The 25801-nt window shown below is 32.7% G+C and overlaps 1 protein-coding gene across 1 annotated transcript in view; it reads left to right on the top strand.

Annotated features, from left to right (window-relative positions):
* Window positions 1-19535, top strand: part of LOC134721363 (neuropilin and tolloid-like protein 2) — a 37519-nt gene extending 17984 nt beyond the window's left edge. The window contains exons 4-9 of the mRNA XM_063584316.1: window positions 7372-7629; window positions 9593-9622; window positions 10508-10656; window positions 11133-11364; window positions 11884-12018; window positions 17257-19535. Coding sequence (XP_063440386.1) covers window positions 7372-7629; window positions 9593-9622; window positions 10508-10656; window positions 11133-11364; window positions 11884-12018; window positions 17257-18068 — 1616 coding nt within the window. The 3' untranslated portion in view covers window positions 18069-19535. The remainder of the gene's footprint in view (window positions 1-7371; window positions 7630-9592; window positions 9623-10507; window positions 10657-11132; window positions 11365-11883; window positions 12019-17256) is intronic.
* Window positions 19536-25801: the final 6266 nt, after the last annotated feature.

The raw sequence follows: 25801 nt of genomic DNA, 5'->3' as shown, positions 1-25801 counted from the left end.
GATGAGTAACTTGGCCAAAAAAAAAGGCAGGATGACAATTGTTGTAAAAAAGTCAGGATAAGCTAAGAAAAAAAAGGCAGAACCGAATAGACTGAACAAATGAAAAGGCAGGACTAGAGATTACAACTTAAAAAAAAGGCAGGACAAATTTTTTCATCCTAGCCTCCCCCACCCTCCCCCCTCCCCTCCCCTCCCCCCCTAAAAAATCAAATGGTAGCTCCCTTAAAGGGTAAACATTATTATATCGATTTCCACAACTCGAGGTAATTTTTTGATAAAATGACGATCACAAAACGAACAGAACCAGAATCAACCAACAATATAAAAAAACCGATCAAAAATTAATCGAAGTCAAAGACTCCCTCTTCGACGTCGCAGTGTTGTAGAAATATCGTGCCCAACGTTTGAAAGTAGCATTAGAGCAATTGATACTTTTTAAAATTAACCCTCATTACAAGAACCCATGTAGTATGCGCTTATTTTGAGGGAGATGGGATGCTTAATTGGCAAGTTAGGCTCGCATATTCACATAGTATTAGCTACCTACTCTGACTGCGTAGCCCATTTGACTAACTTTAGTTTATTAACCTCAATTGTTGTTTATAAAATATATCAGTTTCTCACTGAAGGTATTCAAAGAAGGTATCCAAAGATTTTGCGACGATGCAAATATAAAACTTTACAATATAAATAAATATCTTTAACCAATGAATTCAAACAGCAAAAGCTATGCAATTAACAAGTATATACTTATTAAGCTTCATGTAAATTATTTAACAATAACATGCATTAAATATGAAATTTGGAGTTTTACCAAAAGAGCTAATAATTGAATAATAACACTGTCCGCAAAACAGTATTTCGGGGACTCTTCCTCTGGTAGCTTTCTTCCCTCTTTTAAAGCTGACTATGCGGGGGCTTTTCTAATTATTGGGGGCATTATGATGACGTATAGTTGTAATATCTGTGTCATTTAGTCTCTTGGCAATCATAATACATATTCTTATATATTAAACGATGTCGTTATTACGACATAGCGATGTCGTTATAACGACATAGTGATGTCGTTATTACGACATGATATGTCGAAATTACGACATAGCGATGTCGTTATAACGACATGTTATGTCGAAATTACGACATAGCGATGTCGTAATAACGACATTTTATGTCGAAATTACGACATGCTATGTCGTAATTACGACATAAATTTTTTTTTTTAATGGCCCTTATCGGCTTCCGTAGTAATACAATCTAGATATAAAACTAACTCTGAAACAAAGACGGATTTTGAATTACAACTAAAGTCTGGATTACTGTCGGCAGTACATTAGTTCATTTTCATAATATCAAAACACAAACCAAACTACTGACTCTTCTGTTTGTTGATAATGAACCTAGGGTTGCTTGAGTATCGTATCAGCTACATAGATCTACATAGAGCTACGCAGTTTTTGACTACTGAACGAAAAGCTATCCTATCTGCTAAAAAAAGTCACAAAAATACTGAATTCCGAGAAAAATCAAACCGAAAAGTTCCTAGTAAAAAGGCAAATTCAAAAGCTCAAACACATCAGACGAATGGATAACAACTGTAATATTCCTGACTTGGTACAGGATTGAACTATCTTGCTAAACCTTTCACTTGTTTGACAGTCGCTTCCAATTCCATTATATTGACAACGATGCGTGAACGAAACAAATAGACATTGTCACTTAATAGGTAAAAAATGTCAAAAATAAGGGTACAGCAGTCAACATTGTGTTATAATCTAAATCACTAAAAAAGAAACAAATAGATCGCAGCAAGGCTAAGTACGCATTCAGTAGAAAAGAATCTACGTAGACCTATGTAGCTGCTACTATATTGAACGCAACCCTGGGTTATTGAAACAAAGATAAAGGTATATATAAATTATGACGAATAACTCTACGACTAAGTTTGACATTTTTGATGAATTGCGGCCAATGCACATTAGCCTTACTCATTTGAACTCTCTTTTGCTTTTTATCTATAATGGTAGTATTGACCTTTATGCTATAGACGAGTCATATGCTAGTTAACTTAGTCGAAAATAACGGATTTGATAAATTGACTTCGCTCTTCGTTTTCAGATAAAAAAAGATTCCGATACTTTAACACCCATGTTTGTAAATATACATCGAATCCCGATGTTTCAACTGACATCACTATACCTCGTGCACAAATATACGTCCCGATGGTAAATCTAATTTGTGTAAACAAAAACAAAAAAATGTTTAGCTGTTGTCTCCCATGGTGCGGGTAATTGAGTAATGGAGTCTGAAATTAGATGAAATATATCACATTGTTCTTCATAATGGTTTCACATTGAATTATTGTTGACCTATAATGTGTGTACGACCTAAAATTCGCAACGTTACCACTGATGCTTGAAAAGAAGGTAAGAGCGTATGAAACGTGGTGATTTAGCATTTTCTAATTAGAAGGCATCTGCATAAGCCAAATATTGATTTGCCTTTCATAGTTTATGGAATGGCCACTGGAGCTTCAAAATAAAGCAATGGCAAAAGTTTCAGTGCCGAAGTCTATGATGATTTTTGATCTTGTATAGATATTTTAGTTTATAAATATACGTCATTTAAATTTTCTAGCAGACGAGTTTTATGAGCACTATTTCAATTAAGTCGAGAAAACATTGTAAATTATCAATAAGTTCAGATTAATTGTAACATATGATACTTCTAGCTGCATACCAGATGTAGGGTGAAATCTTTTACGTAATCGAACATTTGGTATATATTTTAGGCCTGTGGTTACTACGTGATTGCCTGTTTCAAAAGTCTGAATCCGAATTTATCTTAGCACAACGATCCATGACTGACTAGAGTCTGCTTTGACTGTCACGTGACTAAGCCAGGTGCTCACAGTATATTGTTAATTTAAAACAATTTTTAAACCCCAAGCGTATCTTACCGTTGAAATAATTTCATTAAAATCAGAGGAGATAAGAATAAAATCAAGGAAAACCACTCGCATTTCTTTCATCAGTCCACCGGGATGTGTGGACAGATGTTTTCGTTCTTTGTCAGTTGAAATGATTATACTTTCACAAGATGTTTCAGATGAAAATCAAACGATTAGGGTTGAGTTGCAAAACAAATATATAACACACTTTAACAAGAATCTATATTTTTGTGTTGTTGTAATCCATTAATACCCATCTCTAATTACAGATTGTATATAGCTTCGATTTACTGATCCAAACTTTACTCAATAATAAAATGTCCCTTTTTAATTCACATTTTACAAATGCAAATTCGAGCGTGTAAGCATTAAATCATTAAAACACACACATTAATGAAAGAGAAAGTACAATGTAGACAGCTCTACAATATAAAATTTCCAAGCAGCAACATTAAATATATAACACACGTTTATAACCACGTATTGCAATAAAGTAGTCATAGTAGTGTGCTTTTGAACAACTGTAGTATTCATTGAGCACTTCGAATTAACAACCATTTGTATACGACTGCAAACAAACTTTGCGGTAGATAGTGATATATGTCATCGACGTCGTAGTCGTAGTTGAAGAAAATTGAAAAATAATCGTATTGTACTACACTGATACCGGTATTATACATTGTATTCATGTACTGTATATAGTTTTCATACATGAACGTATGATGTGATAACTTAATTATGATTGCATCGTTGGCATTGCCCAAGACGGACCTTAACTGAAAAAACCCGCACTAAGATCTGAAAAATATTTTTGCCTCTGGATGGTGGTGAAGTTGCATAAAAATAATTCTAAGTGATCAAACTGATAAACAGGAGCCTTGCTCAAGAATCTAAAGAACATTCAAACCACACGAATTGTTTATATTAGTCAAATAAATAAGATGTCGGATGAAAATTGTAAAGAGATTACCTGATTTTTTGGTTAAATAATCGAATGTTGTTCTTGAACATTTATCTTAATCTGTTAATTCTTAGTTTAAAATAATTGAACCGACGCGTGCCGGAAACTTCAAATGTAAACAGAAGTCTGCTTTTTCATAGTAGGTGGTCATTTTCTTCTATGCAATTTTTTGATTCCAAAATCTTATCATTACAACATGAACATAGTTATTGCATGTATTATAAATACAAGAGCGTAAATAAACTCATCATAGATACCATGACTAAATTTAGTATATACGCCAAATGCGCGTTTCGTCTTCTAAAGACTCATCAGTGACGCTCGAATCCAAAACAGTTTAAAATGCCAAATAAAGTACGAAGTTGAAGAGCATTGAGAACCAAAATTCCTAAAAGTTTTGCTAAATACAGCCAAGTTAATCTATGCCTGAGATAAAAAAGCCTTAGTATTTCAAAAAAAATCTAAAATTTGTAAACAGTGAAAATAAATATAACCAAATCAATGACAATTCATGTCAGCACAAAAAGTGCTGACTACTGGGCGTGTAAGACCGATTGACTGTATATTATTGTACATTAATATATTGGTGTTAACTTGCAACAGGATAGTCATTTTCAATAATTTGTGAGAAAAGTTTTTCAACAATTTGATCTTATTGTATAACAAAACATGGTAAATGAAAGATAAAGACATTTTTGGTGTAGTTACAATTCATATTTTAGTTTAGACAAATTAGAATTATAATTTTAACTGATTCTACCAGACAAAAGATTTTTTATGTATAGATAGCAAGCATAGATATCTCATTTTAAACAACTCACCAAATATTAAAAAAAAGGATCAAATTCTAGTCTATGATGTAGATTAAACGCACGCATGGTGTATAAAATTATATGACTGGTACCTTTGATAAATATTAGCATGTCGAAATATTTTATTACATGTAATGTTTATTTGTGTATTTCTCTGTCCTTAATGTTCTTGCATTAATTTGTACTGTAGTCCTGTCATGTAATGTTGTTATTTTAGTGTTATATTTAACAGTGCCATTAAAGTGCGAGGTTTGGCTAGCCGCAAAACCAGGTTCAACCCACCTTTTTTCTAAACATGTCCTGTACAAAGTCAGGAAAATGGCAGTTGTTCAGTATCTTTCGAATTATGTTCGTCTCTTCTCGTGACAGATATAAGGCAACATTATTATACGATTAGAGGTGACCAAATAAACTTCTATAAGTTTGGTTTATTATTATTTTTATTGCAAAAACGAAAAATCATTAATTTATTATGAAATCATACTTTTTTCTAACAAGTCTTTGCTGATGTTTATCAATCGTTGTAATTGATTATTGTGTATACATCATAGCATTAGGCTATCTGCTTTGACGTGCCATATCTATATCTTATGATAGATTTATGTTCAAACAATCAGCACAACTTTTGCATTTTGTAAATCTTGTTGATAATATTATATGCATTCTTAGCCAAAAGATAAGTTTTCCATTCATTTATTCAAAATAGAAAAATTGATTTCCCTAAAATATGAACAAGCTTATGCACATGTTTTGTTTTTGATCGGAGAGATGATTAGCTGATAATAAAGGGAGTTATTCGGTAATACAAAGATAGGAGTTCCCATAAGAGAACAAATCTTAAGTTGCACGTAAATTTCTAAGATAATTTAAGACTCAGTCGATAGCACAAAGAATTTCAATTCGGATGCTTTTCGTATCAAAATATGCCGATAGGACAAAAAATCATTAAATTTAGTGAAAATGAGAATTAAAAAAAAAATACAAAATAGACAGCTCCACAACATAAAAGTTCCAAGCAGCAATATAAAATATCAAACACGCCTCTTAGTCCATTGAGCACTTCAAATTTGTAACTCTTTTTATAATTGTTTTTTATTGAAAGTCATTTTACAACAGCATTTAATATAAGATAACCATCAAGTTCATCTTATTGTATTATACTGATGTTATGCATCGTATTCTTGTACTGTTTGCATACATGTATGGTGTTATAACGGAATTATGATTGCATCATTGGCTTGCCCCTGACGGACTTAACTGAAAAAAAACCCACTAAAATCTGAAACATATTTTTCATTTTGGCTGGTAGTGAGGTTGCATACAAATTTAAGACACAGTCAATAGCACATATAATTTTCATTCAGATGCTTTTCGTATTATGCCGATAGGACAAAACTTAATTAGTAAAAACATGAATTTAAAAAAAAAATACAACATTAAAAACAAATTTTTATAGCTAACGATAATTGCAAGATATTATTTAAAATCAGTCAATAAAATGCGGACCAAAAATCATGGTAGTGTACACGTATGTTAAAACCTCGAAACCTCGAAATAAAGTGAAATATTGTACTGTTTGCTTCAAGATGAAGACATATTGCGACTTACATAATACAATATATAACTGCAATTAAAATTCGTGTTACTGAACGTTTTCATAAAAATCGTCATAATTTTAAACACAAAATAAGAGCTGTAACGTGACCATACAGTGTCTGTGCATGGAACTATACTCATTTGAAAAAGTCATGATCAAAACGACAAATATAATTCCTAAAGGAATATAAAAAACGTATGTCGAATATGAAATTCAAAGATTAGACGTTATCAAAACTTTTAAAAACAATAGGGATGATAATCACTTTTAAAAACACAATGCATATTTTCTATTGAAGAAGGATTATGCAAAAACTGCCAATAAATTGATGATGAAATTCAATTCTTTTTATATTGTAATAGAAACCAGAATAATAGAAAGTTTATTTTCATTTTCGGATAAATCAGAATATGTACTTTATAAATTTAAATAACATACTCTAGTATATAGTCAACCCAAGATCACACATTCAGGTAAATAAGTTAGGGTCCTTTTAAAAACAGTCCATTGAACTGAGGACAGGAGACTCTTGAAATATGTACTTCTATTATATAATATTAATGATCTTGTTATTATATAAAACAGAAGATGTGGTATGATTGCCAATGAGACAACTGTCCACAGGAGACCAAAATGACACAGACATTAACAACTATAGGTCACCGTACGGCCTTCAACAATGAGCAAAGCCCATACCGCATAGTCAGCTATAAAAGGCCATGATAAGACAATGTGAAACAATTCAAACGAGAAAACTAACGGCCTTATTTATATAAAAAAAAAATGAACGAAAAACAAACATGTAACACATAAACAAACGTCATGCAACCATTGAATTACAGGCTTCTGGCTTGGGACAGGCACATACATAAATAATGTGGCGGGGTTAAACATGTTAGCGGGATCCCAACCCTTCCCCTAACCTGGGAAATTGTTAAATTTCATTTTGTAATATGTGTCACATACTATAGATATGTAGTTTTATGGCAATAAAAGATTGATTTGATTTGAATTGAATTGATATAATGCTGCTTTTTTTTTTAAATATTTTTAGCTCCACCTGGATACAAGATTCATTTGTATTTCTGGGAATGGTTTGAAATCGAAGTCAGTCAAGACTGCAAATTTGATTATTTAGCCGTCCATGATGGTCCATTCAGTTATTCACCAAAGATAGCAAAACTATGTGGCAATGAATACCCATCCAAGATAATAACATCGTCTACCAGGTTTATGTGGTTACAGTTTGTCAGTGATAAGAATTTGGGAGGAAGAGGATTCAAAGTTACATACACATTTGTAGCACAAAGTGGTATGTAAATATATAAGTGATAGATGCCAATTGAGTGACTAGAATTTAGCATATTTGCATGCATGATATTATTATTTATTTTGTAAAAAATATTTTCGTTTTTAAATTATACTGTAAATATGGCAAGCCGTCTTACTATTTATTCTAACTTCAAGATATCTAATAAACTTTATAAGATATTTCATATAGTTTATAAGATATCTAATGTACTTTATTAGATATCTTATAAGTTTATAAGATGTCTCATATAATTTTCTTTATAAGATATCTCATAAACTATATAAGATATCTTAAAATTTAATAAGATATCTTATAAAAACTGGATTATATAAGATATCTTATATGTTATATAAGATATCTTATATATTATATGAGATATCTTATATATATATATATATATTATATGAGATATCTTGAAGTTAGAATAAATAGTAAAACGGCTTGCCATATGTATACCTTACAACTTTTTGTTTACCTGTGTACATTATTCTACTTTTGTTCATGGTTATGGTTGACTTTTTGAAATTATTTAACATCTCACAGCAGTATATTATTGTTACCTTTATTCATTCACCTTTTTTTAATTGATTTTATATTTACATTGTGTCATAAATCTAATTTATATAGATTTATGGCACACGTAATGATTTCATTTCACGTATTGACAACTTTTTTAAATTCTTGAGGGACCAATTCTAGTTTGATTGTGAGTTCGCTTCGGAAGGACGAAATTTGTAAGGCGTTATTATCATTTAGCATCCTATTTTTACCATCATACCGTGATCCCAGTTGATAAACTAGGCGTAGAGATAGTTTTTGAAATATCAATATCACTTTATATCGACTACTCCACCTAATGTTCTAAAGCATGGTCATGAAGAGAAATTGATATGCACCTAGCAAGTCCGTTGGCTCAGTTTCTAATTTTAAAATAGAAATATTTTGACCAAAAAAATTTATTGTTGTTGTTTACTTTGTAAATCTGGAATTACTACTAGTTTTGTTCTGGTCCGTGATATGACACTTACTGGTGGATGTAACTTTGAGGTTATGTGGCGGATTATGCGTCAAGAGTTAGAATGCTTATACGCTGTAATTGATGAACCTGTCTTTATCCTGTTTGGCGATCAAGCAATTTTGCTGCTGTACGTCTGTTTTATTCTGGCCTAAATTATGAGACTTATTGAACGTTCTTATACTACCTGTATATATAAATGGATATTAAGACGCAACTATTATGAGCATGCACATGGTGCAGCTGTTTACTTCAGGATGCTAATCACTGTACCATCATGTTTAATCATTGAAATATTGAATTGAAATATTTGCAATCGGGCGGTTGGCAATAAACAGTCAATAAATGAATTACAAAAACAAAAGCATTTAAATTTCATCTTGTTTTCTGCGTTCAACTACCAACGTTCAATTGGAAATGCGAATTCTATAATGAATAATACTCGAAATGCTTTTTAGGAAAATTATAAAACAGAAATCGAAATAATTTGTGCAAGTTAGCATGCTAGCTCTATATTCATTTTCAGTATGTAAGGTACATTATTCTACCTGAACACTTTTTTTTTACTCTTTTAGAGTAAACACTTATTGCCAGTAGACAAAGCAACAAAGGGAGTTTGAATTCTTTGGTTCGAACCGACAGAGAATCGAAACCAAGCGTCCGTGTTCTCATGTGAACCCGCCAACCCACGACCATATATCGTTGAAAATGTTTTGCTGGAACAGGAGCGATGATGCATCAACCTTATGTCGTTAACAATTTTGTTTTAATCATTTTTGTTAAGCGTTGAAAATACAACACAAGCACACTTGCACAGATGTATTACTGTAAACAGTTTGTAATGCTTAGTGTTGTGAGTATCCATTTTTGTATTCAATGATAGATTTGTTATAATCCTTTTCTATTTGATTTTGACTATGGTATATTATATTGTCTTGATCTTTTCAGGATATAAAGAAAAAGAAGAAGAACAGAAAGGTAGGACTCTTGTATTCCTAGAAATCATAAACACATTTATGAGATAGGGAAACTATAATAAATATTGTTTTAACGAGACAATGATACAATTAATTGGCAACATAGGTTATACGAAGATGCCAAAGTTGATTCCAAGAATACCAGAATACTATGTTCGCATGTCTATGCATATCTTGTCTAATTCTCATTCATGTGAATTACAATGGCAATGTTGGTACATGTGTTGTAGCTTGTAGATATTTTTCTGCTGCCACGCCTGGTAACGATACATTAGTTGTCTGATATGTTTAAGCTATTTTTTTTTAGTCATTTACCCACTTTCTGATACATGAGTTTAATATTTTCTAAGATGTAGATTTTATTTACATGAAGTGCGACAATTTGTGAAACTTCATTTCTATGTAACACATTATTGATGTTAAACGTCGACTTTTAATAAATTTAAATAAATTCTGGTCATTTGATAATTTTATTTTTATCTTTGATTAAAAAATTTGAAAATACCGTAATAGAAACATAAAATATGCATGGACAAATACAAAGTTTAATAAGTCTTGTACAATGTAATATATGAGTAATTAATTTCGAAACAGTCAAAAGGCTGAATATTAAAAATATCTATTAGGGATGTAAGAATGTAAGCTCCTGTATACATAGAATCTGTGGTAATGAGAAATGGGGACAATGAATCCAATAGTTTTGACTGACATGAATGTCAATATTACTTGTAAATAAAACACGAAGAGTTTTTGTAAATTCTTGTTTTTGTGTCAAATATTTGGTGCTTTAAATCACAAAAGGGAAGCTGCGTGATCTTCTCGTTCACATACTATATACATGTTCTTACTATGATAATAATACACCATGCTTTCTTTTTCTTTGTAGTTTGTAGAATACATTACGATAAAAAGGTAGGACCTGAAGGAGAAATAACTTCTGACATGATTCCATTTGCTGATACATCGTCTCCTGGATATCCAGTTAATAAGCCTATTGACTGCACGTGGGAAATTGATACAGAACGTCACTCAAAGGTATCTAGCTTATAGCAGCACACGCATACATTAAACTTTTGTTATAGCATACTATCTTTCCAAAGGTTTGATAATAAAGTGCTTTAATTGTGTTTATTTTGTCTACTTAATATAATGAACATTTCTTCCGATGTTGTAATAATTATAATCATTCGGTCGATTGACAGGAATGCACTCAGTTGGTTTTTATTTGCTTGCATTTATTCGAACTGGTTTCAATATCAAGTCTGTCTGGCCTTTGTTAGTGTAGCTTTGTTTATATTTATTTTGGTTCATTTATAAATATGTTTCGAAATTTAGTTTTACGTTCATTTTCGCTGAACTAGGTCTGCTCCTTGTTCGGGTTGTTTTAAAATTGTCTCTTTGACACATTCCCAATTTCCATTCTCAAGTTAACCTATATATATTTCCCTTATAATCTTGTAATGAAATACATAATTTAAATCGATACAAATATCACTTTATTTGTATTGTAGATAGCTCTTGCACAAGTGACTACATATTTTCATAGCGCTGGGAACTGTGGACTCAACAGAATAGAAATTTATGATGGGTCAACTTTAAACACAGATAAACAAATGCAAAACTGTGGCCCTGGTCCTTTCGAGCTATTTGAATCGAAAACAAATAAAGTATTTGTTCGAATCTTTGGCAGCAGTCTTAATTACAAACCTACAATACATCTTCTATTTACAAAGTTTTATAAAAGTAAGTATATTTTAGTATTTAGTTTTTGTGAAAGAATGAAATACTAGAAGACGGTTCAAGTTTCTTAATATGTCGGTTTAAGAACAGAAGTAGTGTTTATTTTTATGTACAACAAAATCTGTGCAAATAAAATATTTGAAATTTAGTTTTGTCTAAGTATATTCGTGAGGTTTACAATGTTGTATAGCATACATTAAGTATAACATTGTAAACATTTTAAGGTTTTACTATCCACGTCATTTGGCCAAAGATGCATAATTGTCTCTTTGAGAATTCTTCTAAATACCTTTATCTTTTGTTACTAATATGCATGGTATCTTTTATCTGCACTAGATGATGCATCTAGAATTTGCATAATATCTTTTATCTGCACTATGTGTAGTTGCTAGAATAACTCTGGTGTGATGATGAAATGCGTCATGACACAAATTGTATAGTTTTTTTCTTCTTGTAATATTTGTCAGGTAATTAAACAAGTTTTGTCGGTATTTTTCATATTTACGTAATTCAATTTTGCAGACGAAACTTGCAATTCCAAACATTTTTCTTGCAATGGAAGATGCATCAGCAACACTCTTGCTTGCAATGGAAAGATTAACTGTCCAAGTGGATTAGACGAGGAAAACTGCAATCTGGATGATAGTGAGACTGTTGGTAAGCATACACTATAAATCTCTCACAGATTTCTGAGTTCTTTGCTTATAGTTATCTGTTTATCATATTCTCTTAGAACATCGTTTTGAATTGCAATGGTACTCGGTACTGATATTTGCGTCTGCTAAAAAATTAAAATTACGCTTTATAAATTGTATGCATCTGAAGAGCTTATACCAACCTTCACCAGGAACACTCAAAGCCAAAAATTTTAAAGCGATGGATTCATAACTACAAAACCTATTTTTTTATGTGATGAAAGGAGTGTCGTAGCTTAGTTATATACTTTATGTTTATACATATTTCATATGTTCACCCTTTCAAAGTATTGTGTCAAATTTCCATTCGTTTGATGTGTTTGAGCTTTTGATTTTGCTATTTTCTTAGGGACTTTCAGTTTAGAAAATTTTCCTCTGAGTTCCGAATTTTTGTTTTTTTACTTTTTCCTGTAGACACACATATAATGCATATTATGTCTTACAAAGTTTTGTATCGATGACTAAAGATAAACACAAGATATGATTTGGTCATTTATTCAATTTTTTTTTTCGACCAATAAATTTAAGTCAGTGAACGACCGGCAATATATTTTATTTTCAACGTTACTGAAAATTTATAAGTGGAATCATAGATAAAACAAACTTAAGAAGATAAAAAATGATAACGGGAAATAAAGTTTTATTTAAAATGATATACATTTTATTTTCTTATACTGAAGACCAATATTGGGCTAAGACTAGTAAAGCACAACACAAGTGCGACAACAGTGAATCGAAGAAAATCGACAAAAGCACATTTTTCATTTTTTTAAACATAACTCTTTGTTAAATAAATGTCGTCATGATGAGGTTTTTGTTGGTATATACGTTAAAAAAGGATTTCCATAAATCATTACGATAGGATCGATTTGTGTTTTTTACTTTGACACCTTTGACTCTCCTTTCTCTTCAAAACACAATCAGAAATTCAACAAAAGTCGATGAATTTTTTTAAGGAATTTGTTGTTAAAATCTGCATTGATATATAGTTGTTTATTGACGAAAACGTTTATTTGTGATAGGGACATTTTCTATTTACTAATGTTATTCTTGACGGACATACTTCTTCCAACTATGTGACTTTTTTTAAATTGTAAAAATGATGCTTAATATTACTACTTTTTGCCAATAAATAGTGGACAGTTTTATAGAATACAATGAATCTCTCCTTTCTGATGTTATAGCATCCTTTCCTGTTAATGTATTGTTAATATCTTCCACATTTTCTGATTTCTTTTTTCTCTCTGTTTATTCTGTAATTTATAACATAAAATATAAGTTCTGCATCTAGTTTGATAATCAGATTAAAAACGTTTTGTAATATATTACAAACAGTAGGTTATTCGTAGGAGGCAAGAAAATAAAACGGTTTCCGTACACAACAGATGTACAATCGTGATGATTAATTAGACTAAATATTTATCTATCTTAATCTACCATTCATTTCATACAGTAGTTATTCTGATTTAAACTGACACTTCTGCAGTCATACACTTTGTTCATGTGGAAAGCCAGATGGCTTAGCCCGGAAGATTTCAATTATAAAGATAATACATGGAAATTAATATTTGCTTCATGTCCATGCAAATTATCCCCCACCTTTCATCATAACAGATGCTGCAATCAACTATGATAGGTGTATTTATTGTCTTAAAAGTACCTGTAATCGCAGGAAAATTAAGCAAAGTTCTACATGTTATTAACGTCTTTTCAAATTAAGGGTTTACTCCTGGTTTGCCCACTTTTAATTCTACCAATTATCTATTAGTAAAGAAAACAAAAAAGACAAAAGGTTTAATGAGCATACAATTGTATAGTCTGTTCCAACTTAGGTATGGTCAGGTATATTGTTAGTAAGTGTTTTCTGCATATTCAGGTTGTTTTTTTGTATAGAAAAAATTATTAAAAAAATCAAATATATTTTCTCATTATTCTCAATTTTATAAATGCATTGCATAAGGAAATATGTAAAATGAGGATAAATACAATCTTTTAAATTCACACCAAAAGTCACAAAACATGATATTCACAAATCTTCACTTCATTGTCCAGTTCAAATGGAGAAGATGGGATCGATCATCAGCTGCGTCCGAGTAATCTACCACGCTGATTAGTCCTTGTTGGAATCTTTCTTTCAGTAGTTGGAGTCTGGTTCTTATACTCTGTATCGTCATCTTTTTGGGGGCGGGCTCCTCCTGCTGCATACTGGATAATGTTGCATTCTGTAAGTGCCTGTGTCTTTTTCAGTAGCTCAATGATCTCGTAGATGTTTGCGTGGGCATGTTTGAGTCTCTTCTTAAGTTTGTTGTGCCATCCTTCCAAGTGATTTGTGGTGGGGGTCCTTCTTTGTAATAGTGATTCCATAGAAAACGGTAGCTTTCAATCCTGAACTCTGTCATGTATTCTGTAAATGAAGTTGTAGCCAGTATGTTTTCAGTTTCTTAAATGTCTTCTTTAGTGTTTAGCCAAACTTCCCCAACAAGGTGGGGTGGAACAAGAGGTAGTACTGTGGCTCCTCGTTGCAGTTGAGTTATGTCTTCATCTCTTTGATAGGACTGTAGTCCATATTTCTGTGACTATTGCCAAATACACTTGGTGAAGTTGAAGTAGCAGACTTTCACATTAACCCCTGGCCACACTGTTCATGCTGCGTTGTTGGTTGCTGTTTCATAGTCAGTAAATAGCCTTTCTAGTTGAAGTTCTAACTGGTGTTGTTAGCAATCATGATTATTAATCGAAAAATATAAAATAGTTCATTTCAAGTGCACATTTTTCCTATTTTTTGTATGAATAAAAATACATTTTCCTGCCAAAAATATATAAAATTTAGAAAGTTTTGCACACTTTCCTTGATTTAATAACAGAATATAATGTTCTTTTGAACATTTACAGGTAAAATAAAAGGTAAAAAATATGACTATAATTCAGAAATAAACTATAATTGTTAAAACAACAATTCCCTCTATGTTTACATATACATGTAATTAAAAGTGGGCAAACCAGGATGACACCAAATTAAGAAACTAGAGTCGTTGTATCAACATTTCGTTTGTATTTTAATAGAGGACAAAATCTAATTTATCATGGAGATTATCTCCAAAAAATGCTTATGTATGACCTTCTGTTAGGTTTGACACGGTGTAAACATAAATAAAAACAGAATACAAAGGCAAGCATATGCACAATCGTATAATTTTCCAAGGCCTGTTTTGATTTCAAGTCATTATAAAGTAAATCTTCGCTTTACTTATTTGGTCCGAGACCACAATTATTTTGTAGTGCATTTCTTTTAGAACATAAATGAAAATAAAAAAAATCCTACCTGCGCTTTCTCAAAGAAACTTTTACAGTGTGTTATACTACTTTTGGGACAAATTATATCAAAATTATAGAAAACTTCATCGACTCTAACTCAAAATATGAACAAATTTATGTTTAGGGCGTCTTGAAATCTTTTGACAGCTTCCGAAGTGCTAATTTTAAACCTTTTTCAGCTGGACCAAATCACTACTTTCCTTTAAAATTCTGGACCCAATTTTTTTTACAGTGTAAATTGATCCCCTACTTGCAATTTGAGGCATTAAACATGGAGCAATAAATTTGAAAGGGGTATAAAAATTAATGGCAAGTAACCCACTGTCAACACTAGAGACTATATTTGAACAACGAAAATCAAGGGACGACAATTGTGCTCTTGGACCATTTGTAATTTTTTTTGTGGGCAGATTCAGTCAGCGAAAGAGAGCTCCCCGGCTGCTGCCTTGTATAAATACACAGGCTTAGTCCGCGCACGATCCAACCCAGTAAAGGGTTACTGGATTGAAGTTCGTATGAATACGGATACACATGTTTTGATTATTAACTTGCGAACCAAAATACATCATCGATTTTTCAGTTTGGGCCTTTTTAACAAAACAATCTAGTATTTCACAAATCCGCTTTAATAAATGTTTGTAAAGAAAACAGTTTGATGGTTTGTCCTAGGAAGTTAATAACCCTATAACTATAGTCAGGGCGAAAAGTAACATGCATGAGATCAATTGTAAAAATCAAGGCTGTGAAAGTTGATACACGATGATTTAAGTTTCTGGATCTTATATTAGTAGAATATCAAATTATGTATGTTAGTCAATGTTCCCTTCAAAAAGGACACATGAAAAATATACTTGAATTTTCTAAAATATGTTTAGTTTGCTATATTTCAAACGTTCTTGAAACATTTAAGCGACACCATTATTCTCAATAATGCTGCGAACAATTACTAAGATTACGTTAAATCGTTGTTAATCAGTCAGGGCCTGGAACTTCAAAATCAGTTAGGACCATTATCAATTCTACTTCATTCTATTCGAGAAATAATCTGTTATTGGTATTCTAGTCACATTTTCAGAATAACTTTACAGAACTTAAGAATAGCAATCTTCACCAATTGTTTATAAATCCTGTCGTTTACTAATCCATCTGTATATTCATGCTCTGTAATTAAGAAATTAATTGTATTTTCAATGCCCTGCCAATCTTTTTTTTTGTAAACTGTTCTTTCATCTTATTTACTTTCTATCGAAAAAACTCGTTGGATAAAATTGCTAAGGTCGCTTTTTCTATCATACACTACGGTATCGCTTGTCATTTTTCTGCATCTGGAGTTTGTCTTTCAAGCAGAGATAATTGAAAAATGAAGTCAAGAAAAACATATAGAATCATCGTTGAAAAATATAAGTGCATAGTCTTTGATTCATGGCCCTTTTGGTGCATCTGGTTTTCAAAAAAATACACCGATATACTCATAGTCTGTCAATGAATATCTCGGTGAAATTAAACGTTAATGAACAGTGCAACTTTCATATTTCTTATTGTTGCTTTAAAAAAAAAGAAGTGTATGACTGTTAATTATTTTCAAAATTGTTTTTATTGTACCTGCTATATATAGATGGATTGTAAACTAAACCATACTTTCGAGTGAAAAAAAAATGTTTACATACATGGCAATTAAAAGTCAGTTGCTAAATGTCTTGTTGGCAATCATACCACCTTCCCTACTTTTATAAAGCAATTTTAAGTAGATATTTCAAGAGTCCATTTTCCAGGAGATACATCATTCTAACTACATTTGTAAAAATATACTTTTTATATGTAAGAAAAATAAAAGTGAAGTAAATTTACAATATCGTTAGTTACTTTTCTTTGTTTTTATTTATAGGTTTAGGCTTTGAATCGCTACCATTACATGCCATCATTATTGGAGCTGTAGGTGGTGTGCTAGGAACCATAATTGTTATCGGGGTGTGTCTAATTTGCCGTTACAGAAGCCGAAAGCGACAGAAACAAAGACAGGAACAACGTGATAAATTAAAGGAAAATTTTGAAATGTCCAACATAAGTGCTAACACAACTTTACTAACGAAAAAGAATGCCGGACAACCTAACTATTTTTCTCTACCACGTCAGCATCGAAGTGGAGGACAAAGAGACTATATACGTAGGGATAGTGGTACCAATTCCAGTGTTCCTTCAGAGGGCGATGTTCCTGATCACAATTCGGACCCAGGGAATTATAAAAAATATTTAGTCATGGATCAATACTTGGACGAAGAACCTTGTCCGTCAGTTTATAGTCAAGGTCCTGTTTTAACGACTATAATTGAACGGCATGATGTGCCAATGCAACAACAGGAAATCGATGGGTCATACGGCTGGACCGGATATGGATGGAAACCACCTCAGTCTGATAATAAACCGCCAATGAGTCTGACAGAGAACATAGCTAAATTAGCACAATATAACATTCCACAAAAAACTTTAAACCCAGACTATAAAATGTATACATCGGATCCGAAATATGAAATGTATCCAGAACTACGATACAATATAGGAAAGGATTATTCCAAATTAAAATATCCGCATCCTCAACAACATCAACCAGAAATCACGACCCCTACGAAGGAACATCAGAAAAGTTTTAAAATGTCCAGCCCTCATCCTGACATTACTCGAGATTTAGAAGTTACGTAAAACTATATGAAGTCAATGAAATAGACTTTGAAGATCATATTGATATTGTTTCGTCAAAGTAATGACTTGTTACAACAAGTATGAACAATATTAGGAACAAAGCAATCCTCAGACTCTTAACTCGACCAACCAAAACAATTGTAAACACTCGGTTACAATAAAAGGATAGCGAGTTTTAAGTGCACATATCAGATATTCAAAATATTGTTTCCATAAAAGAAGGCTCATTGGTGAGAATTGTGACTAACCATCAGTTTTCATTGCGCATTGTATTATAGCATTATATTTTAAATTCATTATACTGATGTAGAAAAGGACACTAAGCAAATCAAATGTAACTGATTGTGATTAAATTCACCCATATGTAACCACATTTTGAATTTTCATTTCAACCACCATCAAAACGAAAACATTTTAAACGATACTTTTAGATACTCCAAAATGGCGGTCCAATTCTTGCATTGAGTTCGTAGTTTTGTCTTATTTGTTTTGTCTTCTGAATCATAGTTTTTACCACCACTCATTATGGACTGTATGGGTCCGTATATATCCGTCCGCTGTTTCATTTATCACAACACTTTGTTTATATCAAAGTTCTATTTAAGGTTTCAAAGTATAAACAATAGGATCATTCTATATCAGAACTATTTGAACAGATAATCAGTAACTAAATATAAGCAGATAAGTATCATATAAGTGAGTTAAATTTCTTAAAGAATGTTATAACATCTAAACTGATAGACATATTGTGTCGTGAATATCATAGTACCAGCACAAAAAAGTATGACCTTGCAAAAAAAATTAATACTATATTACTATAATGTGAAGTAATTATATCTCTAAAAATCATGCATATACAGAACACTAAAATGTCTCGCCAGTAGTATTTCAATTATTTCAAATAGCAATACACTTTGAAACTTTAAGTTATATCAATGTCACAAGAAATAGTTTTATTTCAAGTGTACGTTAATTTATTAATAAGTTCAAAAAAACAGACTTGCGTACATTTGAAAAACTTGTTGACCTGATAAAACAAAATCGTTGCAGGCGAGACAAAATATTAACGAATTTTCACAATCGTCAAAATAAATCACCACATATGATAATTCTTTTAAAAGTTTGAGCATAGTATTTTCGTATGTCTTATAATTCTTTACCATCTGGAGAATTGTCTTAATAAAACCTGGATATAAGGAAATTGAAGAAAAAACCCACATCATGAATTTTAAGTACAAAGAAACTAAAAATCTAGTGCATTTAAAAAAAAAATGTGTAGAAACAAAATTTAGTGACTTTTTGGTTAGATGGTTGAAAATCATTCAATCCTTTATTTTTCTGTTTTGTTTAAATTGATCTAGCTTTTACAGCTATTGAGAGTGGTGGTATTTTTATACATTTACTTCAGTCTCGAGATTTTTGTATAAATGGATCATGATATTTTATTAAATTTATATTTAGAATTAACCATGATATTTTTTATTTATGAATTGTGAAACACGTGATTAAACTACCACATCATAACAGACAAAAACAAAGAAAATAGTTTTATCCAAACCAATCAAACAAAAATGTAAAGTTTAAATACAGATGCGAGTATATATCTTCAAACACTCGTAAAGAGTTCCACAGAACGCTCTGTCTCGTCTGCCATTACTGTTCTCAGTCTTAAGTGTGATATTGACTGTAAAAGCAAGTTTTATTTATCAATAAAATAAAGGGAAAATATAAAAGATCGAACTTTTTTATTCAGATGCTATTTCTTGATCTTGAAGAAGATTTTCTTAAACTTCAAATCATTCCACGAGAGTTGATTTGATGTCTGTAAAATATTATCCCAGACTGTATGTAAATGTTTACTGCCAAAGAATTAAGTCCATTTATCAGCAAATAAAACAAAAATGCAGAAAAATATTTATAAAGTTTGGATTCAGACATAATCTTTGAATTATAAAAAGCTTCTGCAAAAGTTTCATCAAATTAAAAATGATGATGGTTTGACAAAATTAATAGTGTCTAAAAGAAAAGACTATTTTTTTAAAACTACAAAAATACGAAGTCCTTTTATCAATTAATGTATTTTAAGAGAAAGGAAATACAAAAAAAAGTAAAATTAAGAATGGAAATGAGGAATGTGTCAAAGAGACTACATCCCGACCATAAAGCAAACGACAGCCGGTTTTTGTCGATTCGATCGTCTGCCCAACTTTTACTGTTTTGCATACCAATTTTACCTCTTAATATACATACATTTGATTTGAACTGATTTCATTCGATTTGAACTTTATCAAATTCCATGAAAATTTGACAAAGTTATTCTTCGAAAAATGTCATACGCTCGACATTACATTGTTTACAAGCCAAAGTGTCATCAGAAAAGCGAAATTGAATTTGACTTTTACATTATTGTTGGAACTGTCTAGTATTATCTTAATATAATCAGCATAAAAACAAAGTATATTTCGTTTTGGGATTTTTTTTTCCAAACACAACTGAATATGTTTCATATAATATTTTCGTTTTTGTCGAGCCTGCAACTTTTGTTGCAAAAAAATTAAAAACACAAAAATACTGAACTTCGAGGAAATTTAAAAGGGAAAGTCCAAAATCAAAAGGCAAAATCAGAAGTCCAAACACATTAAACGAATGGATAACAACTGTCATATTCCTGACTTGGTACAGCTCGACATAGGGATAGTGATCCGGCGGCGGCGGCGGTGTTAGCTAACCTCTTTAAGGTAGCACTCCACAGTTAGAAAATAAAATTAAAAATGAGCCACAAAATGTTTTATCATCTATTCCTAGATTTCTAATACATTAACCTAACTGTTTGTGTTGTACATGTGCATATGTATGTAATCAGTATATTCCATAGAATTTATTTTCAAAAATTAAAAGGGTGAAAATTAATTCCTTTTATCTGTATCAATGGCAACATTCTGCATTTATTTCCCATAAAATATTGCAAAAAGGGGGATGAACATGTCACATTTCCCCCCAAAATTTGGATCAAATATGGAAGGGACATGCGAATACGGACTGTCATACATAAAACAGCATATATTACATACATTACATAACCTTGATGTTCATATAAACCCAATACAAAGGCTATTTTAATACTCAGCTATCCAAAAATGAATTTTATTGCACACTAGCTCTCATATTTGAAAAATCCGCAGGGGCCAAAATGTGAAACTACACACCTATCTGTGGAGTGCTACCTAAAGCTTTATATTTTAGAAGGTGGAAGACCTGGATGCTTCATGTTAAGAAGTTTCCGTCAGTCACATGTCCAATGTCCTTGACCTCATTTTCATGACCACTTGAAAAAAAAGTTCAAATTTTTTGAAATGTTAAATTCTCTCTTATTATAAGTTATAGGATAACTATATTTGGTATGTGCCGACCTTGCAAGGTCCTCATGCCCATCAGACAGTTTTCACTTGACCTCGACCTTTTTAAGGAATTCAGTGAACAAGGTTAAGTTTTGGTGGTCAAGTCCATATCTGAGATAGTATAAGCATAAGTCTATTATATTCGGTGTATGGAAGGACTGTAAGGTGTACATGTCCAACTGGCAGGTGTCATTTGACCTTGACCTCATTTTCATGGTTCAGTGGTGATATTTAGATGTTTGTGTATTGGTCTGTTTTTCTCATAACTTTATGCAATATGTCTACTATAATTGATGTATGGAATGATTGTAAGGTGGACATGTACTCATTTTGATGGTTCAGTGGTCAATGTAAAGTTTTTGAGATTTGCTGTTTTTATCTTATACTATATGCCATAAATCAACTATATTTGGTGTATGGAAATATTTTATGATCTATATGTCAGTAGCGCAGGTTTTATTTGACCTTGACCTCATTTCAACAGTTCATTGGTCAGTGTTGACTTTTTGTGTTTTGGTTTGTTTTTCTTAAACTATAAGCAATAGGTCAACTATATTTGTTGTATGGAAGAATTGTTAGCTGTACATGTCTGCCTGGCATGGTTCATCTGACCTTGATATCATTCATATGGTTCATTGGTTTATGGTTAGTTATCTTGGTTCATGTTAAATTTATGTGACAGTTTTAATAAAGCTTTACATTTAGGGCTATCAACATAATGATTATCAATGATTGATAAAGAAGGCGAGACATTTCAGCATGTGCACTCTTGTTAAATTTTGTTCAATTATAATTGCAGCACAAACAATCAATCACGACAATGGGTTCGTATTAGTCATTCCGAAAGTGATTCTTTCTTTGGATCATCTCCACCTTACTCCGGATATCAAGCTGCGAATCATGCAAAGACTTTTTGAATGCAAGGATTTACAATTCTGGTTAAGTTGTCAGAAATTTGTGTTTCAAGATCGATATACCATGGTTAACGATGATGTATTTTACATAGACTAATGTTCAATGATTTATAACCAAAATCAAACATCATTGCCAAGATTTATAACTGATGTATAAAAACTTTGATGATACATGATCGGCCAACTCGATTCGCTCTGCTGGAAAGGTACACATTTAAACACCTGTACCTACTGCAATTTCTTAGATGATTCGATGATAAGTATCTTAATCTGACTTGTAACAATTCCAATAATTACCTGCAGTTAAAATGTTTGAAGTGTTCGCTGACGGAAACTTCCTTATTATTAGCTAATGATTACAATTCAATATAGCTACTATTTCCTCAATGAGAAAAGAATGTTATTGCATTGCAGGTGTGATGTGATAGATATTATTCAATATTATGTTTTTGATATGTCAATTTTATGCCTGCCGAAATGCCACACAAATATTTTAAGACAAGGGTAACCAGTGACGTAATGAACCCCTGGGTCGGAATGATAAGACATTATGTGAGTTGGCTATACAAGACATATATATTGAGTCAGATCATTTAAATCCCTTACTGCATCTGCCATATTATGAAATATTTCATGATAATGTTTTCAATATCGTTCTAAGAAATATTCTGTCTAAAAAATGGACAAGAGGTCGGGGAAAAAAACAATCAGGTTTGGCTTTTTACTTTACTGGTTTTGTGCAATTTGAATAACTTTAAACATATTTCGACCTATCTTCTTATTCGCAGTGTAATTGTCTCATTGACGTATTACCCCCGTCCCGAAACTACATTTATTCGCAATGTTACTGTATCATTGACGTATTACCCTCGTCCCGAAACTACATTTATTCGCAATGTTACTGTATCATTGACGTATTACCCTCGTCCCAAAACTTCTTTAATTCGCAGTGTTGCCGTCTTATTGACGTATTACTCCCGTCCACAAACTTCTTTTATTCGCAGTGTTACTGTCTCATTAACGTATTACCCCAGTCCCCAAACCTCTCTTATTCGCAATGTTACTGTCTCATTAACGTATTACCCCGTCCCAAAACTTCTCTTACTCGCAGTGTAATTGTCTCATTGACGTATTACCCCCGTACCCAAATTTCTCTTATTCGCAGTGTAATTGTCTCATTGAGGGATTACCCCGTCCCAAACTTCATTTATTCGCAATGTTACTGTCTCATTGACGTTTTACCGCCGTCCCCAAACTTCATTTATTCGCAATGTTACTGTTTCATTGACGTATTACCCCCGTCCCCGAACGCAGTGTTACTGTCTCATTGACGTTTTACCCCCGTCCCCAAACTTCTTTTATTCGCAGTGTTGCTTACTCATTGACGTTTTACCGCCGCCCCCAAACTTCATTTATTCGCAATGTTGCTGTCTCATTGACGTATTACCCCCGTCCCCGAACGCAGAGTTGCTGTTTCATTGACGTTTTACCCCAGTCCCCAAACTTCATTTATTCGCAATGTTGCGGTCTCATTGACGTATTACCCCCGTCCCCGAACGCAGTGTTGCTGTTTCATTGACGTTTTACCCCAGTCCCCAAACTTCATTTATTCGTAATTTTACTGTCTCCTTGACATTTTACCCCCGTCCCCAAACTTCATTTATTCGCAATGTTGCTGTCTCATTTACGTATTACCCCCGTCCCAAAACTAAATTTATTCGCAGTGTTACTATATCATTGACGTATTACCCCCGTCCCCAACTTCTTTTATTTACAGTGTTACTGTCACATTGACGTATTATCCCCGTCCCCAAACTTCATTTATTTGCAATGTTGCTGTCTCCTTGACGTAGTACCCCCGTCCCAAAACTAAATGTATTCGCAGTGTTACTGTCTCATTGACGTATTATCCCCGTCCCCAACTTCTTTTATTCGCAATGTTACTGTCTCATTCACGTATTATCCCCGTCCCAAAACTTCTTTTATTCTCAGTGTTACTGTCTCATTGACGTATTATCCCCATCCCAAAACTTCTTTTATTCGCAATGGTACTGTCTCATTCACGTATTATCCCCGTCCCAAAACTTCTTTTATTCTCAGTGTTACTGTCTCATTGACGTATTATCCCCGTCCCAAAACTTCTTTTATTCGCAATGTTACTGTCTCATTCACGTATTACCCCGTCCCAAAACTTCTTTTATTCTCAGTGTTACTGTCTCATTGACGTATTATCCCCGTCCCAAAACTTCTTTTATTCGCAGTGTTACTGTCTCATATCCCCGTCCCAAAACTTCTTTTATTCTCAGTGTTACTGTCTCATTGACGTATTATCCCCGTCCCCAAACTTCTCTTATTCGCAGTGTTACTGTCTCATTAACGTATTATCCCCGTCCCCAAACTTCTCTTATTCGCAGTGTTACTGTCTCATTGACGTATTATCCCCGTCCCAAAACTTCTCTTACTCGCAGTGTAATTGTCTCATTGACGTATTACCGCCGACCCCAAACTTCATGTATTCTCAATGTTACTGTCTCATTAACGTATTACCCCCGTCCCCAAACTTCATTTATTCGCAATGTTGCTTTCTCATTGACGTTTTACCCCCGCCCCCCAACTTCATTTATTCGCAATGTTGCTGTCTCATTGACGTATTACCCCCGTCCCCGAGCGCAGTGTTGCTGTTTCATTGACGTATTACCCCGTCCCCAAACTTCATTTATTCGCAATGTTACTGTCTCTTTGACATTTTACCCCCGTCCCCAAACTTCATTTATTCGCAATGTTGCTGTCTCCTTGGCGTATTACCCCCGTCCAAAAACTACATTTATTCGCAGTGTTACTATATCATTGACGTATTACCCCCGTCCCCAACTTCTTTTATTTACAGTGTTACTGTCTCATTGACGTATTATCCCCGTCCCCAAACTTCTTTTATTCGCAGTGTTGCCGTCTTATTGGCGTATTACTCCCGTCCACAAACTTCTTTTATTCGCAGTGTTGCCGTCTCATTGACGTATTACTCCCGTCCCCAAACTTCTTTTATTCTCAGTGTTACTGTCTCATTGACGTATTACCCCCGTCCCAAAACTTCTCTTATTCGCAGTGTTACTGTCTCATTGACGTATTACCCCCGTCCCTAAACTTCTCTTTATTTGCAGTTTTACTGTCTCATTGACGTATTACTCCCGTCCCTAAACTTCTCTTTATTTGCAGTTTTACTGTCTCATTGACGTATTACCCCCGTCCCTAAACTACTGACTTCTCTTTATTTGCAGTTTTACTGTCTCATTGACTTTACCCCAGTCCCTAAACTTCTCTTTATTTGCAGTTTTACTGTCTCATTGAGGTATATCAAACACCACCTTCCCTTCGAGGTGTAAACTGTATCATTGACGTATTCCCCACAACTCATGTATTGTTG

This window comes from Mytilus trossulus, chromosome 6 (assembly GCF_036588685.1).
Source record: "Mytilus trossulus isolate FHL-02 chromosome 6, PNRI_Mtr1.1.1.hap1, whole genome shotgun sequence".
NCBI lineage: Eukaryota > Metazoa > Mollusca > Bivalvia > Mytilida > Mytilidae > Mytilus > Mytilus trossulus.
Note: the sequence above shows the minus strand (reverse complement) of the source record. Positions and strands in the feature narration are given on the sequence as shown.